General features: G+C 41.3%; 1 protein-coding gene across 1 annotated transcript in view; it reads left to right on the top strand.

The window, feature by feature from the left end:
• The window catches only part of LOC128831157 (neural-cadherin-like), a 54,887-nt gene that overhangs the window by 27,462 nt on the left and 10,878 nt on the right, over positions 1–16,547 (top strand). Inside the window, exons 16-26 of the mRNA XM_054017348.1 lie at positions 501–784; positions 1,747–3,364; positions 6,450–6,543; positions 8,048–8,232; positions 8,845–9,077; positions 10,260–10,537; positions 12,268–12,482; positions 12,896–13,027; positions 14,002–14,125; positions 14,256–14,379; positions 14,463–14,643. Coding sequence (XP_053873323.1) covers positions 501–784; positions 1,747–3,364; positions 6,450–6,543; positions 8,048–8,232; positions 8,845–9,077; positions 10,260–10,537; positions 12,268–12,482; positions 12,896–13,027; positions 14,002–14,125; positions 14,256–14,379; positions 14,463–14,643 — 3,468 coding nt within the window. The remainder of the gene's footprint in view (positions 1–500; positions 785–1,746; positions 3,365–6,449; positions 6,544–8,047; positions 8,233–8,844; positions 9,078–10,259; positions 10,538–12,267; positions 12,483–12,895; positions 13,028–14,001; positions 14,126–14,255; positions 14,380–14,462; positions 14,644–16,547) is intronic.

Raw genomic sequence — 16,547 nt, 5'->3', positions numbered from 1 at the left:
TATTTTAGCACCACCTGGTGATAAAAATAAAAATGAGAGTGTAGCAACAACAGATGTTTGGCTTTAACATCAGGGGGAAAAAACTATTCCACAAAAATAGCTTCTAGTCTTTAATAACACTACATTCTTTGCAGTATCAGGAAATTAATACACATTAGACGTGTAGGGCTAAAATTAATCAACAAAATGGAACAAAAGAGTTGCCTAACTTCTACTTGCAAACTATGCTTGTACATATACCTGTGCTTACAAACACAGAACTCTGCAGTTATTTGTTTCTCTGTCTTACTCGCACTTTCACATACATGTTTCTGACTACAGTTACTTTTTTGTTAAGGCATAATACAAGTGCTTGTCTCTTGAAAATTTTGGCCTACTGTGTCCAAATCAAATTACGCATCCCATTAATAAATGTTTGCTGCGGCTTTACTGAGTGCTTTGAGAAGTATGGAATAGGAATTCAATACTAGCAGTAAGTAAACATTTGCTGTTTCATACAGGTGCAAATGCCAAATTGAGGTATCAGATTACATCAGGAAATGCGAAAGGAGCTTTTGATGTTGAACCCGAAGTGGGAACCATCTTCATTACTCAGTGTCTGGACTATGAACAAGAGCAGCATTATGAACTCCGTCTTGTAGCCTCTGATGGGAAGTGGGAGAATCACACACTCATTGCCATCAATGTAATCAATAAGAATGATGAAGCTCCAGTGTTCACTAACAATGAGTACCATGACAGTGTCTTGGAGGAACTTACAGATCTGCCTGTTCTAGTTCTAAAGGTAAATCAGTTTGCATGAAGCAGAGAGGTGGGGTTTTTTTAGAGTAAATTAATTTTTTATTCAGCTTGACCGTGCATAGTTAAATCAGTTACTGAGAGCCAGATCTCATCAGAAGACACCTGGAATTTGTAAGATTCTGGTATCTTTCTGTCTTCCATGTTTTCCAGCTATCTACACTCTTTTTTTATAGAATTGATTAAACAAAAATATGTGGTGGCTGGAATTGGATAATAAATTAAGTTACTGGCCAGTATAAATGTAAACAAACCTACTGACCCCTGGTAAGAAAAGTGCAAAGGGAAGATAGACTTGTGGTTGAGACATGGGACCGAAAGTCAGAAGATCAGCTTTCTCTTCTCAACTGTCACAGGCTTCCTTTGTGACCTTGGGAAAATCACTTACTCATGTCGCTGACATCATTTCCATAGCTGTAAAATGGGGATACATACCTACTTTACTGGGGTGTTCATCAATATTTGTAAGCTTCTTTGAGATCTCTGGGTAGGAAGACACTATGGAAGTGCTAAGGAATATAGGTGGTGATTTCCCCATCAGAGGAGTATAAGGAAGACATGACCCAAACCCTGTCCAGTTTCTAACCCCTCCTATGAACCAATTTCTATTTGCTCCTCTAGTTCAACTTCCACTGGATCTCACTGCAAATACTTGTTCAGTTGATTTACTATTACTTCCACCTAGCTTTTTCTGCATATTTCCCCCCTCTTCCCAAATACACTAGCACGCAGAATGCATTAGTCTCCCTAAACACAATCAGCTTATTTCTCCAGTCCAGCTATAACCTTTGCAGAAAGATCCAAATGACTCAAGCCAACTGATGCTTATCCTTAACCGTTAACATATAGGGGCACGTTCTTTAGTAGGCCTCCGCAGTACTGCAGCTTGCAGTAGAAGTACAATGAATTTCCAGTTTGCTCTCTCACCCCTCCTGTGGTTTGTTCCAGGTTTCTGCAACTGACCCTGATCAAGAAGCTGACCAGAGTGCCCTTTGCTACTCTTTACATGGACACGGGGTCAATAGTGAGTTCTGCATCAACGAGTACACAGGAGAGATCTATGCAACCAAAAAGCTAGACCGTGAAAAGCGATCCATATGGCGCTTTCTTGTCCTTGCTACAGATGAAAATGGAGAGGGACTAACTGGCTTTGCAGATGTAATCATAGAGGTCAGAGATGTGAATGACAACCCACCTCTTTTCCTTTGCATGTCAGAAGGCTGCTTTATGGGGCAGGTTCCTGAAGATTCCCCAGCAGACACCACTGTAATGGAAATGAATGCCATAGACCTCGATGACCCTAAAGCTGGGAAGAATGCAGTATTAACTTATAGAATTATTCAAAATGTCCAAAATGAAATCAACCTCAACTTGTTTTCAATCAACCCAGTTACGGGCACCATCAGTACTGTGCTTGGATCCTTGGACCGGGAGAAGGAAGATAAGTATCTGGTGGTGGTTGAAGGAAGGGATGGAGGTGGACTCACTGGGACAGGCACCGCCACCATTTTGGTGTCTGATATAAATGACCACGCTCCAGTCTTTACACGGAAGATGTATACGGCTTTTGTCTCTGAAAATGCAAGTATCAACACTGAGATCACAATGGTATCTGCTACGGACAGAGATGAAGGAGAAAATGCTGTGGTGACCTTCAGCATCCTTGATGGGAATGATGATCGTAAATTCTCCATAGAGACAGATAAAATTAACAAACGTGGGGCTATTCGGTTGCGGAAACACCTAGACTTTGAGAAACCTCATGAGAGGGTGTTTAACCTGACCGTGAAAGCTGAAGACACTGATTTCTTCAGCATTGCTCACTGTGTTGTCTATGTGGAGGATTCCAATGACCATGCCCCTGTGTTTTATCCCCCATTCTATGAAGTGATGGCTCTGGCTGAAGATGTGCCTCTTGGCACTAAAGTTGTACAGGTTTCTGCTGTTGATTTAGATTCGGGGCTGAATGGAAGGTTTTTGTATCGCCTGATAAACAGGTCTGACCCAAGTGGACAGTTCTCTGTGGGTAATGATGGTTGGGTTGTAGTTGCAGGATTGCTGGATCATGAGGCTGTGACACAGCACCACCTTGTGGTCATTGCCACTGATATGGGACAACCTCGGCTGACTGGCAGTGCCACTGTTCTTGTGACTCTGCAGGATGTGAATGACAATGGGCCAGAGTTTGAGGCTCAGTATAACCCAGTCGTCTGGGAAAACACTGCTTCGCCACAAATTGTGCAAATGAACGAGACTTCTACTTTGTTATATGCTAGAGACAGAGACACTGCTGCTAATGGAGGGCCTTTCTCCTTTCACTTACTCAGCAATTTTGGCAGCGTAACTTACTTTAACTTGCAGGATTTCAACAATGGAAGTGCACTGCTCACTGCGCTGCATACCTTTGACAGAGAAGTGCACAAGGTGTTTTACCTGCCAATTCTGATTACTGACAGCGGGATTCCTCCTATGAGCTCAACCAACACGTTAACTGTTAATATTGGGGACCGAAATGATCATCCTCATTCTGCTGGCTACATGGAATGCCTCATCTACTGCTATGATGGTAATTGATTTGGAGCTTATTTCACTGGGCTATTCTCAGACCCTGAGCAGCAGGAGTGCAATTCGGAGAGATGTGTCCCATTCCTCAAGAGTTGCTTTCCATGATGCATTGGTATTTTGGTGGGGAATGCAGCTCTGCCAAAAGGTTGATTAGAACTGAAACTTGGTGTGTAAGGTCTGGTCCCGGGGGATGGAGTCAATGGGTGTGTGGAGGAGATTGAATTTGGGGCTGAAGGAGGGTAATTGGCTTCTATCTTATGTACACTTCTATAAAACTTAAGTAAATGGTTTTCAGATACTATTTTGTTTCCCTTTAATTACAAAATAGCTAGACTTATTTTATACTGATGTTGTTCATTTAATAATGTTGTCAAGGGCTGTGATCTGGATTCAAGTCTGAATACCCTGAGAGATTACTTGAAATTTGAGGTTAAACTAATCTGGCATGTTGTCTAGTTAATGTTTTAAATGTGAACCCGAATATGAACCATCTGTACCCTCTGAAAAGTTAATGCAAGCCTTGAACTGCCCAAAAATAGAAATGGAAAAATCTTCTATGGCTGCTGCTTTTTGTGACCTTCCTTGCTCATTGCAGCCATCATGAGGCAGGGCACCTTCCCTGACCCTCAGCTCCCCAATCCCTGATGATCTCTTGCAGTCCCCAGCGTCCTTACATAAGCCCCAAAGGAGAGTAAACAATATAAATAAGTTATGTTGTAACTGTGGGGCTTGCATCTTGTGGTGTCAAACCACTTCTCCTCCTCCCCAGATCCCATCTTATGCTTCTGGTAACATGGCATTCCCTCTAACTAGTGTTTCTTATCAGGAGGAATTTCACTTCCTAGTAGCGCTGTCAATTAATCGCAGTTAACACACACGATTAACTCAAAAAAAAAATTAATCACAAATGCAGTTTTAATTGCACTGTTAAACAAGAGACTACCAATTAAAATGTATTAAATATTTTGGATGTTTTTCTATATTTTCATATATATCTTGTATTCTCTGTTGTAACTGAAATCAAAGTGTATATTTTGATTACAAATATTTGCACTGTAAAAATGTTGCTTTCAGAAGTCTTAAAAGAGCAACACTCCAATGCGGAAACTACAGAACCCGAACCACCAAAAAAGAAAATCCATCTTCTGCTGGTGGCATCTGACTCAGATAATGAAAATGAACATGTGTCAGTCCGCACTGCTTTAGATGGTTTTCAAGCAGAACCTGTCATCAGCATGGACACACGTCCCCTGGAATGGTAGTTGAGGCATGTGCATCTGGCACGTAAATATCTTGTGACGCAGGCTACAACAGTGTCAGGAGAATACCTGTTCTCACTTTCAGGTTACATTGTAAACAAGAAGTGGGCAGCATTATCTCCTGCAAATGTAAACAAACTTGTTTGAGCGATTGGCTGAACAAGTAGGACTGCGTGAACTTGCAAGCTCTAAAATTTTATATTGTTTTATTTTTAAATGCAGTATTTTTGGACATAATTCTATATTTGTAAGTTCAACTTTCATGATAAAGAGATTGCACTACAGCACTTGTATTGTGTGAATTGAAAAATACTATTTTTTTGTCTTTTTACAGTGCAAACACTTGTAATAAAAAATAAGTATAAAGTGAGCACTGTACACTTTGATTTCAATTACAACACAATACAATATATTTGAAAATGTAGAAAACATCCAAAAATATTTAAATAAATGGTATTCTATTATTGTTTAACAGTGCGATTAATCGTGATTAACTTTTTTAATCACTTGACAGCTCTACTTCCTACATATACTGTAGTAGAGCTGACATGATGATATGTTATAAGATGTTTATATATAGACCGCACCAGTGTATTGGACAGCTATTATACTTGATGTGTGCTTGTTTTAAGGTTTAGTTTGATGTACTGAGTGAAATTTTTATGTGGTTGCTAATTGCACAAAAGGCCTTGGTCATTGCTGGCAGTCCTCAAGGGTTTGTTCTTGGACTGCAATGATGGAATATTGGATTTCTCAAACTTAGTTACAGTGAATTTTGGATACCACTTGGCTGTACTTCATAAGATGAATTGGTCTGTTTTATCAACTCCTGTGAACTTAAATGAGAGGCTTTTTTGTCTTCAGTCTATTTAAATAAAAAAGACATACATACATTGAGGTTGTGACACACGATAAAGTAAGGAAGGCTTTGTATTTCATGTTATATTTCATGTTGTGTTCAGGTACTGCAGGGATTTAACATCAGTATATTCTAATATGTCCTATATAATGGCTATTGCAAAATATATTTATGAAATAACTACTGTTACAGTTACAGGGCTAGCTGCACCTCTGGCTCCTTTCTGGTTTCTCTGAGTGCACCACCTCAGGTGTCGGGCTCTGGGTCTTTACTTACCTCAGGACTCAATTTTACAGTGCTCCCTCTCTGAGGCTGGGGTATAGTACCCTGTGTATTCCCCATTCTTATCCCCCAAGCCCACTGAGTTCAGACACCTGTGGTTCTTCCCCTGGTATCAGTGACAGAACGGCCTTCTTCAAGCACAAGTATTAGCAGTAGTAACACTTTAAGAGAAACAAGATTTTTAAAACATTCTACATTTCCTTCTGTCTTACCATCCCCTGATGGTAACCTAGGCAGGCCTAACTTCTTCACCGGGTTTCTGTCTCAATTAATGCCCCATTCTTGAGTATCCTTTTTAATCCAGCCAGAGTTCTTTTAAATTTCTTTGTTCACTGGCCTTTTCCTGCTCAGATCCAAACCAATTTTGCAGGCTGGCTGGCTGGAGACAGGCAGAGTCATCAAAGTTCAGAGGTGGCTTATCCTGAGCCCTTCTTTTCTTTCCTGCCTGTTTTTCTGGACAGCCTGAGTTAAACCAATATCCTCATATAGAAAACACCCCAATAACCAGGCCAACATACAGTATTCACAAATCATTACCGAGCTGCCTTTAATTCCATCCCAAGTACTGACAGAGATTTTAGAGTTAAGGAAAGCCAGCGAAATTATAATCGCATATTTGTTTATATACGTGTGTATAAATGTCAGATATTTTTTAGTTATGTCATTCATATGTTTAATTATGATAGGTATCTTACCAACAACTGTACTGGGCCAAGTTCACGCACCAGACAACGATGACTGGGATCACAAGACCTATCAGTTTGAAGGAAAAGCATCAAGGTATTTTAAAAAGAAAATAATGAACTGACAAAATGGATGATAAATTTTCAAAAAAAAGAAAGAAAATATTTAAACTTTCTCTGAGAACTCACATGCCAGAGTGTATTGTGTGCACTCTAATTTGTGTGCACACAGTCTCCAAACCCCTTTCCTACACAGAAAGCCACATTATACGCAGTCATATGAGCAGCTCCAGTTTGCTCCCAAGTCAGTTGCTGCCTAGGCCAGCAATTTCTGAGATGAAATGCGCATCCCCTGACAAGCAGAGTGCCTTTAATCACTCCACAGGCAACCAGAAGCCTCACTAGCCAATTAAGGAGTTGCATTGGTATATTCAGAGGCGAGTTGGGATTCCTTCATCCTTTTTCAGAAGGATTGTGGCTGCAGCATGGGATTTTGGTGAGGGGGAAAGGGGGAAGTGTAATAATTTCAGGGGTAATTGAATATTGCCAGAAGTGGGGTACAGCTGCTAGATCGGAACATTTCACTAGCAGTGAATATCTTTGGCCTTTGTGACAGCTTGGGATCCCACTCTGTCAAGAGCCCAGTACTACGCACAGACGCCTGACTAACGAGTTGGAATGCTATCCCATAGTCCCTGTGTACAGTCTTATCCAATGCCAGTGTCATTGGTCCACAGCATAAATACAGTTCCCTAACACCCTGCTCCACCCCTGGAGAAGTCGTGTTTTGGTGCCCCCACTTAGTTTTTGAGGTCCTGTCTACACTGGGAGCTTTTGCACCTGTGTAGCTAGATTGATGGGGTTTGCACCAGTGCAGAACAGAGGTGACTTGAACAGTGCAACTTGACTGTTTTGGCACAGGGGAGCTGCACCACTGCAAGTCACTTTATTTATACCAGTGCATCTATACTAGGGGTTTGCATTCATATGGTTACATCAGTCTAATGACATAGTGCAAAGTACTCAGTGCAGACAAGATCTTTGATCCACTGGGAAAGGTAAACAGAGGCAGGCCATGGTACTTCATAGTTATTTGAGAGTGTGCACCACAGCCTGAGGGTGGTAGTCTGCGAGCAGCTAGGAGGTAGTATAATTTTTGCTTTATTTTAATGAAGCTGCTGCCGAATCCAGGCATCTTGCTATAGAATTTAGGTCTACTTTGCTATAGAATATGCAGATCTTTGACTATGGCCTTGTGTACACACTAAGGGCTCAATTCTGCACAGCGTCTGAGCTCTGTTTAGAAGCACTGGAAAGGAGATGTCTCCCCAACTCTGTGCCACCCAGCCCCAGACAGAGTTCGAGCAACTTGGAGTCCTGCTTTAGTTTATGCCACAGTTTTGGGGTTTCTAGGGGCCTTACACCAATGGAGGATAAGTGTAACACCCTGGCTCCTCGCTGTCCTTTCACCTGAGGTGAGGGGGTAGATCTGTTATGCCTGTCAGCTTTACACTAGGGGAATTCTCCACAAAATCTGGTCTTGACCTGATTGAATAGAACTTTATTCTTTGTCTTTTCCTTTCACATAATTTCTGTTGCAGGTACTTTATCCTCAATGATAACTCAGGTTTGCTGAGTATTAAAGAAGGTACCCCAACAGGAATTTACAATGTAAGAGTGAAAGTTACTGATGGAATCTGGCCAGATGTGATCTCAACAGTAAAGGTGGTTGTGAAGGAAATCAAAGATGATGCCATCCGTAATGCTGGGTCTATACGAATAAACGGTAAAATAATGTATTTTTGTGTCTGCAGTATTTCAGCTCTGAAATCTGCCCCCTTTATGTTAGTGCTGTGTAACTTTGAACTCTTATTAGTGTCTGCTTAATTATTAGATATCTGTGTTGGATATGCTTAATATTCCTCTAAGTAGAGATCTGAAAAATGTACACACGTGCTCTGCTTTGTTTTCTTTTTCCCCTGATACATGGTGGGGGGGTCAGAAGACACTGCAGTAAATGCTGCATTCTAGGGTAAAACAAAGATAAGATCCTTGAGTTCCACACTGACAATGCAACCATGTATTTATATTTCAAATAGAATTTGTTTGAACAACTCTAGTAAAAAAAAAAATCCTTCTAAAGATATTCCTGATTTAAAGAGAAATAAAATAAATGTAATGACTGAATAAATAAGCTCCGCAGTGCAAACCATTGAGCAAAAACCAGTATGAAAAATTTCAGAGCCCAAAGGTGAAAAGTCTCTCTGTGCCACGAGAATGGAATCAGATATGCAGACTTAACTATTTTGGTCTCTACTGCTCCCATTATAATTGAACGTCATATGATTCTCCTCAATCTGAAAGATGAGTATATTGTTTTTTAAATTGTTTGTTACAGATATCACTGCAGAGGATTTTATATCTCAGTCTTCTGAGAGAGAAAGTAAATACAACCAAATGAAGAAACTACTTTCAGAAATCATACCAGCTCAACTCGAAAATGTCCACATTTTCAGTGTCTTGAATGTCCCAGGTCAAACCCGAGGGGTTGATGTTTGGTTTACAGTTTCTGGACCACCATATTATAAAGCAGAAAAACTTAACGGCAACGTGGCAGTGTCCAAAGCACGGGTATGTGACTTTCAACTCATTGAGTTAATTAAAATCTTGCATCTATAATCTAGTGAAAATGTTTGCACAGAATCATTGATTTTTTGAGAGAGAGAAAGATTGTATATTGCAATATTTGACTGTACTGAGCAAAAAATTTCTTTTAGTTTGGCCAAAAGTTTCAGATCTAGGTGCTTAAAGTTCAGACCCATAATCCATATTTAGGCATCCAAATACTATGACCTAATTTTCAGAGTTGAAGATTTTGATGGGAGCTGAGGGTGTTCAGTGTTTCGGAATGTCAAGCCACTCATTTAGTTGCATAACTTTAGGCACCCAAATGTGAATATTTTGCCCTTGGAATACTCTATTTCCTTTAGGAGTATGTGTTTCAGAACACGTATCTACGTATCTTCTACAGAGACTATGAAATCCTCCATAAGTGATGCATATGGTTGGGTTTTTTGTGCCCATGGTTCTTGATGTTTTGCTTTATTTCCTCGGCCCATGTATTGAAATGTTCAGTAACTAGAACTCACAAAATTGCTCAGTCAAAAGGTCCATCTTTCTACAGTAAGTAAGCAGAGTGATAAAATAACCTTTTCCCGTCAGAGAAAAATGTGAGCTGAAAATTAAACACACCAAATCACTCCTGCAAATAAAATCTAATAAGCAGCTAAGTGACTTGCTGTGTTGGGAGAATGCGCTTTGGCGATGCCACATGGACTGGATCCTCTTGCCATCAGGATCATGGCTATTTACTGTTGTTGCCATTTACAACTATTTGCTCTCTAAAATCAGACTGAGATTAAGTGTCCAGATCGCAGAGAGAGAGAGAAAGTATTTGGGATCTTTTGTTATAAGAGCTGAAATAAAATTATTCAGCTCAAAAAAAAAAAGTGAAATTCTTCACAAATTAGTTAATAAATTCTCAATCAGTTCAAGTTAAAACAGTCCCAGTACGGAGCCAGAGGACTGAATGGATACTACGATGGAGCTACCCTTTCATGGCTAGTGGTGGGGTCTGTAGGCAGGTTAATGGCGCACTGGCAGGGACACTCACACTGCTAAGGCTCAGGCTCCACCTCTTCTGTGGATAAATAAGATTTTGGTTTCTCAGGGCTGTGATTCTCACACTGTCTTCAGCATTAAACTTCTTCCCATAGGAAAAGGCAGATTAATAAAACTAACTTTCTTCTCCAGCTGGAAATCATCTTGGATATAAGCATCACCCAGATTGGCATAGATGAGTGTGTGACTGCAAACTGCACTCATAGCACTGGATGTGTCAGCAAGTACAATTATAGTCATGTCCCCACAATAACTACTGCTGGAAGTGTCTCACTGGCATCTGTGACGGTCCTGAATAGTGCCCAGTGCACCTGTGCAGCTAGAGAAAGCCAGCATCTCTTCTGCTCCTCATACCTGACAAACCCATGTCTCAATGGTGGCACGTGTATAGACACTGACTTGGGCTACAGGTTAGTAAAACTTTTCATGCTGCTCAGAACTTCTTCTAACTTAAAATGGGTGAGAAAGGGGCTCAGAGAAACAAATCAACATTCATCACTTCTCAAAAGACAGATCTGGCTGGATATACTTAATTTTGTTCTTGCAAACAGATTTCTCACCTTGCTGATGGCTACTTACAATCATCATAATCCTCAAAAGGCAGAAAGCATGCAAGTTGCACTGGTCTCCCTTAACTTGGAAGTATGAGAAGCTCATGTTTGTGCAATCTAAATGCATTTTATTAGTCAGTCACTTCAACCAGTAACACAGCATGTCACTCACAAACTCTTCCCACAGGCACAAACTCCTCGCTTTCCATGTTTTTTTTTTTTTTTAATGACTAATCTTTAATACCCAGCATATTGTCAAACATGGAAGTGAGGAACGAATAATCCACACACACATACCTTGATCCCGAAGTGTGTGTGTAGATTTACATCACCCCTCACTTACACTTAACTATCTTTGCAGTGGAAAGGCAGTAGCAACTGCCCAATAGTTGTTGCAGGAGGTGACAGTGCAAATCAAGGTATTTAACTGAACCTGCAGAGACCCTGTCCATGGTAAAGCCCACATCCAATTCCAATATGCTGCTCAAATGTATTAAACATGGTTCCTCCTGCTACAGAGGAACATAGTCTTTTCACAGCCTCCTGCCATTATCATTCACCCACTTCAGAGACTTGGCCTATGGATAGATCCCCCCCACCCATTTCCTTTGTAGACATTTGTAGGGATTTGCCCTTTGCGTCCTCCCCCTCCCCCCGTCTCTTCAGGTACTGTACTGTATAGGAACTGAATAGTACAACTGGTGCCCAAACTTCCTCTCTTCCATTATCCTTCTTTCCCATTAACAATCCTTCCCACAATCTGTATTTCTATCATTCCTTATTCCCATTGAAATCTCTTGAGCCTCCATGAAAAAAAGCTTCTCAGATCTATGTTTTTGTAACATAAATAAAACAGATATAATTAAATATTTCAAAACAGTGAGCCTGCCATCACCCTAGTGGCTTGTAAGTTGTATCCCTTTCCCTGCTTCATTCATCTGTTTTGCCTGTTTAGATTGTAAGCTCTTGAGAGAAGGGATTCTCATCCTGTGTGTATAGCATCCAGCACATTTGAGGTACTATACTAATATATACACAATAATCCACAAATCTGATAACTAGCAAGAAATCCTCTCTCTCCCTCTGCGTGACATTAAAGAGTTAATAGCAGAAGGGTATTGCGAGGAGTATTGCGTAATATTATATATTACGAGGAGTACTTCATCGGATGAAGTGGGTTTTAGCCCACGAAAGTTTATGCACAAATAAATTTGTTAGTTTCTAAGGTGCCACAAGCACTCCTCGTTCTTTTTGCTGATACACACTAACATGGCTACCACTCTGAAACTTATATATTACAGTGGCTTAACTATTTTTTCACAAAAAGTCCTTTATGTACATACTGCACATTATTACCTAAAACTAAACTGCTTGTAAAAATAAATGAACTAATACAGTTTGATGCATAAGCTTTGATTGTGATTATTCACTTGTTTGTTCTCCATGTGGTGATCTGCAGTGTGTCTCCCACTCATTAGTGTGAGTTAGCATGGTTTGTGCTGTATATTAAGGATCATTTCCTTAAGGGTTATATTCTGAGTTTTCAGTTTGGAGAAAAAACAGATTAAAGTTTTTCTTTACTCTTATAGCTGTAAATGCTCTGCAACTTTTGATGGGCCTGACTGCCAGCAAACAAAACGTACCTTCAGAGGGCATGGTTATGCCTGGTTCCCTCCCATCAAGCCTTGCTTTGAGAGCCGTATCTCGTTGGAGTTTATTACTGAAGTGGCTGATGGCCTTCTGTTGTACAATGGACCAGTAGCACGCAGTCATCCTGGAGAAGTGGAAGACTTCATTGCTTTAGGTTAAAAACTTTAACAGATTCATTTTCTGCGTGAGTTCATGCATGCATGCGTGTACAACTCAGGTTTTTATTTACAGTCTTGTACTTTCTTTGTCTCTTAAAGGAAAAAAAAAAACATTAAAAAAATTTCTTGGCAAATGAGGAGCGTTCAGAACAACTTACCAGCACTTCAAGTTCATTCTATGTACTGTTATTCCTTCCCTGCAGGCTAAGTGGTTTTAATACTATTAAAAAAATGCAGTTTAAAAAGACTCAGGATATCTGGGACAGCGCTAATCTGCATCTCATTCACACACTAAAAAACTCCTTAAACCGAAATTGAGTTGGTAGTTTTTAGTTCATGTGGATTTTAATATTTATGTGGTTGATTTTTGGACAGGAAAAGGCTTATTCAATAACTGTTTCTTTTCCAGAGCTCTCTGACAGTGTCCCATCACTGACTCTGAGTCATGGCTCTGGGGTACTCTTCCTGCAGTTGTCTCAGAAAGTTAATGTTGCAAATCGCCGCTGGCATAATATAAAAATTATAAGTGATGGAAAGGCAAGTATAAAAACAATCCTGTAAAACCTTTGGTTCATCTATCTGGATATTATTTGAAGATAAGATTGCTGCTTTTAGTATAGTGTCTGGCTAGATATTTCTATGTCCCCTACCCCACCTCCAGTGGCCATGGCATCAGTTTCAGCAGGCATTACAGACTTTCAGATTTGTCTCCCATCCTCTTTGTCAGGGAGGCAGCATTGTCTAGTGATTATACCACAGGGCTGGGGCAGGGCCGCCCGGGGGGGGGCAGGTGGGGCAATTTGCCCCAGGCCCCGGGCCCCACAAGGGCCCCCACGAGAATATAGTATTCTATAGTATTGCAACTTTTTTTTAATGAAAGGGGCCCCCGAAATTGCTTTGCCCCAGGCCCCCTGAATCCTCTGGGTGGCCCTGGGCTGGGGTAATCAGATTAGTCATATTCCATTCCTGACTTGCTGGAGTGACCTGCAGCAAATTCCTTCATTGCTCTGGGCTGGACTCTGGTCCACCAATTTCAATTATGCCACTTACACGGAGTAAAGTGAAGCTAAAGAGACTGGAGATTGTACAGAATTTCTTCTGTGCAAGGGTAATCTCTGCTGATCTGAAACAGGTGGAGGTGACTTCACTGCTGTCTGTGCTGGAACCTGAGAAGGGGAGAGGGAGGTGGAGAGTGTGGGGGAGGGACCAGTGACCAGTTGGCTGAAACTCCTGGAGTCTTGATCAGCCTCTGCTTTTCACTGTACCCACAGCTCTGTTTGGGCACAGCCAGGGGAGAATCAAAACTTCTGTGTCTGGTTTTTCATCTATAGAATAGGAATCCTAATGTATAATTACCTACCTCTGAGCTCTGCAGGTAAAAACTCATTATGTTAATACAATTTTCCTGCATTTTAACTTGTAGTTAATGGCACTGGCCTGTTGCATAGGTGATGTAAAATCTGCAATTAAAAAACAATTTGATCTTTAATGTAATGCATTTTCCACTCTAGAAAGTGCAGCTGATCCTTGACCACTGCGTAAATGTTTCAGTTAAAGATGACAATGGCATCCTTAAGGAAATCTCCCAGATGGATCCGTCTGCCTGCAAAGTTTCAGAAGAGACTCCAGGAAATGAGAGGTAAAAACAAAACAGGTAACACAACCACAAAAGAACCAAGAAAGAAAAGGAAAAACACCAAATTACTGTTAATCTAGGTTGACTGCTACTAATTCTTTCCTTTTTTCCTCTCCTCCCCGAATGCTGGCAGGTTCCTCAACGTTCACCAACCCTTACAGCTGGGTGGAGTTAAGAAGGCCTTGCCATACCGTAATTCACAAAAGCACTTCAAAGGGTTTGTTGGCTGTATACGGAATGTCATCGTTGACAGCAAGGTAAGAATGTCAGGAAATCATTCTTTGGGGCAATATTTTTAACTGCAGCTGCCTAAGGTGTTCCCCCCCCCCTCCTTTTCTAGGTCTATGACTTGGAGCATCCTGCAGAGTCCTTAAACAGTGCGCCAGGCTGTACTATGACTGATGAAATGTGTCAGAGAGCTGGGGCCCTCTCCTGTGGTATTCATGGCAAGTGCATTGGTGAATGGGGCTCTTTTAATTGTGGCTGTTACCCTGGATACGCTGGATCAAAATGTGACAAAGGTACAGTTAGTCTTGGGGAGAAATGAATCATGGGAATCTTTGGGAATAGGCAGCAGATATACCATGGAATAGAATTTGTTTAATTTGATAGTAGTTGGTTGGAGCCAGTAGCTAAGTAATGCAATGCCTTGCTCTGTGAAAGGTTTGAACTTGCAGATATTGAAGTACTTATGTTCACTTGTTGCACAAAGGAAGTGTCACAATGAGGGTCTTCGCAGGACTTTATTTACCTCTTTTGTGGTTTCATTGTGTGAGCAACATAATGAGAGATGAGAGGATTTGCGGTTTCTCTGTGGCTCATGCCCCCATTTGTTTCAAGTGTCTGATTCTTGTTCTAAAACAAGTGCAACTAATACTGCACTTTTCAGCATCCTTGGTGGCTATAGGCAAGAGGAAGGATGACACAGGGGTTAAGTTGCTATCTCGGAGACACAGGTTCAATCTCCTTGCGCTGCCAGACTTCCCATGTGATCTGGGGAAAGTCCAAGTTAGTTACCAAGAATGGAATCTATGTGGACAATCACTTGAAGAAAGAATGGTCACTGCTCTCCAATAACTGTGGTTCTTCAGGATGTTGTCCACACAGGTGCCACGACCCACACTCCCACTGGGTTGCTAATCAGAGCTCTGTTCTTATGGGGTTCTCATTGGTAAACGAACTGAGCGTGGATTTCAGCCACTGTCCCCTGTGCACTCAGCTGTGGGAAGGGACAAGATGGCTGGGGCCACCTGTGCAGCCCCAACACATAATGCTATTCAAAAGAATCTGATCTGATGACCTTGGGGAGCACACACTGAGTCGAATTGCTGTTGGCAGCACATTTTGGAAAACCACAGCTACTGTAGGGTGAGTAATTGTGCTGTGCTCTCTCTACTAGGTCCACGTGAATTATATAATGGGGGTCGCACCCTTAATAGCTTGTGTAGGACAAGCTTATTGCACACACCAGGGGCTCCTTGCATTCCTCCATTTCCCCCCGCCCCCACCCAAGCTCTCTGTGTGCCACCCTTCCATCCTCTTCTAGTTCAGCGATTCCCTGCAATCCCCACAATCTCTTTCCTGCCAGGCATCTGTCTGCCTCCTATCTCCCCCTCTTCTTGTACCAGTTCCCCCCATTCTTCTCCCATAACAGTGACTCTGTGTGCACCCTGATTCCCATTCCCCTTCAGACATCCATGGCATCGGCACTGTGTGCCCCAGATCAGGATTCCCCATTTGCCCCAAAATGCCATGGGCTGTATTTTCCCCTTTATCCCCATACCACAGTCCGCCAACCCTATCCCCCCAGTAGGGGTTCTCTGTATCTCCCAATCCTCCCTCCACCTATTCCAGCATTCCCCATTCATACAGCAAATATAGTACCTATCTTTAAAATGGGAAACAAAGAGGACCTGGGGAATTATAGACCAGTCAGTCCAACTTCGATACCCGGAAAGATACTGGAACAAATTATTAAACAATCCATTTGTAAGCACCTAGAAGATAATAAGGTGGTGATAAATTCATATTGGCTATTATCTAAGAACAAATTATGACAAATAAACTTAATTCCATTCTTTGGCGCAGTTACTGGCCTAGTAGATGAGGGGAAGGAGTAGAAGTGATATATCTTTTCAGTAAGGCTTTTGACACAGTCCCACATTGACATTCTCATAGACAAACTAGAGAAATATGGTCTAGCAGCTCGCAAGTGCAGCCACATTGATTCACAGACATTCCTTCACAGATGTGCCAGAACACAAACAGCAATAATCCATTATCACAAAGCTACCCAAGAATATAATAGAAAGTAGCCATTCTGACACAATATACCTTTTGGGGGGACCTTCCACTGCTGTGAGAACAGTGGCTGGCTAAAAGGTGCCAGATTAGTTTTTAATAACCTTTTTAAAGATGTAAATCC

The sequence above is a fragment of the Malaclemys terrapin genome, chromosome 2, assembly GCF_027887155.1.
Source record: "Malaclemys terrapin pileata isolate rMalTer1 chromosome 2, rMalTer1.hap1, whole genome shotgun sequence".
Classification (NCBI taxonomy): Eukaryota; Metazoa; Chordata; order Testudines; family Emydidae; genus Malaclemys; species Malaclemys terrapin.
This window is presented reverse-complemented; position numbering and strand designations above follow the sequence as displayed.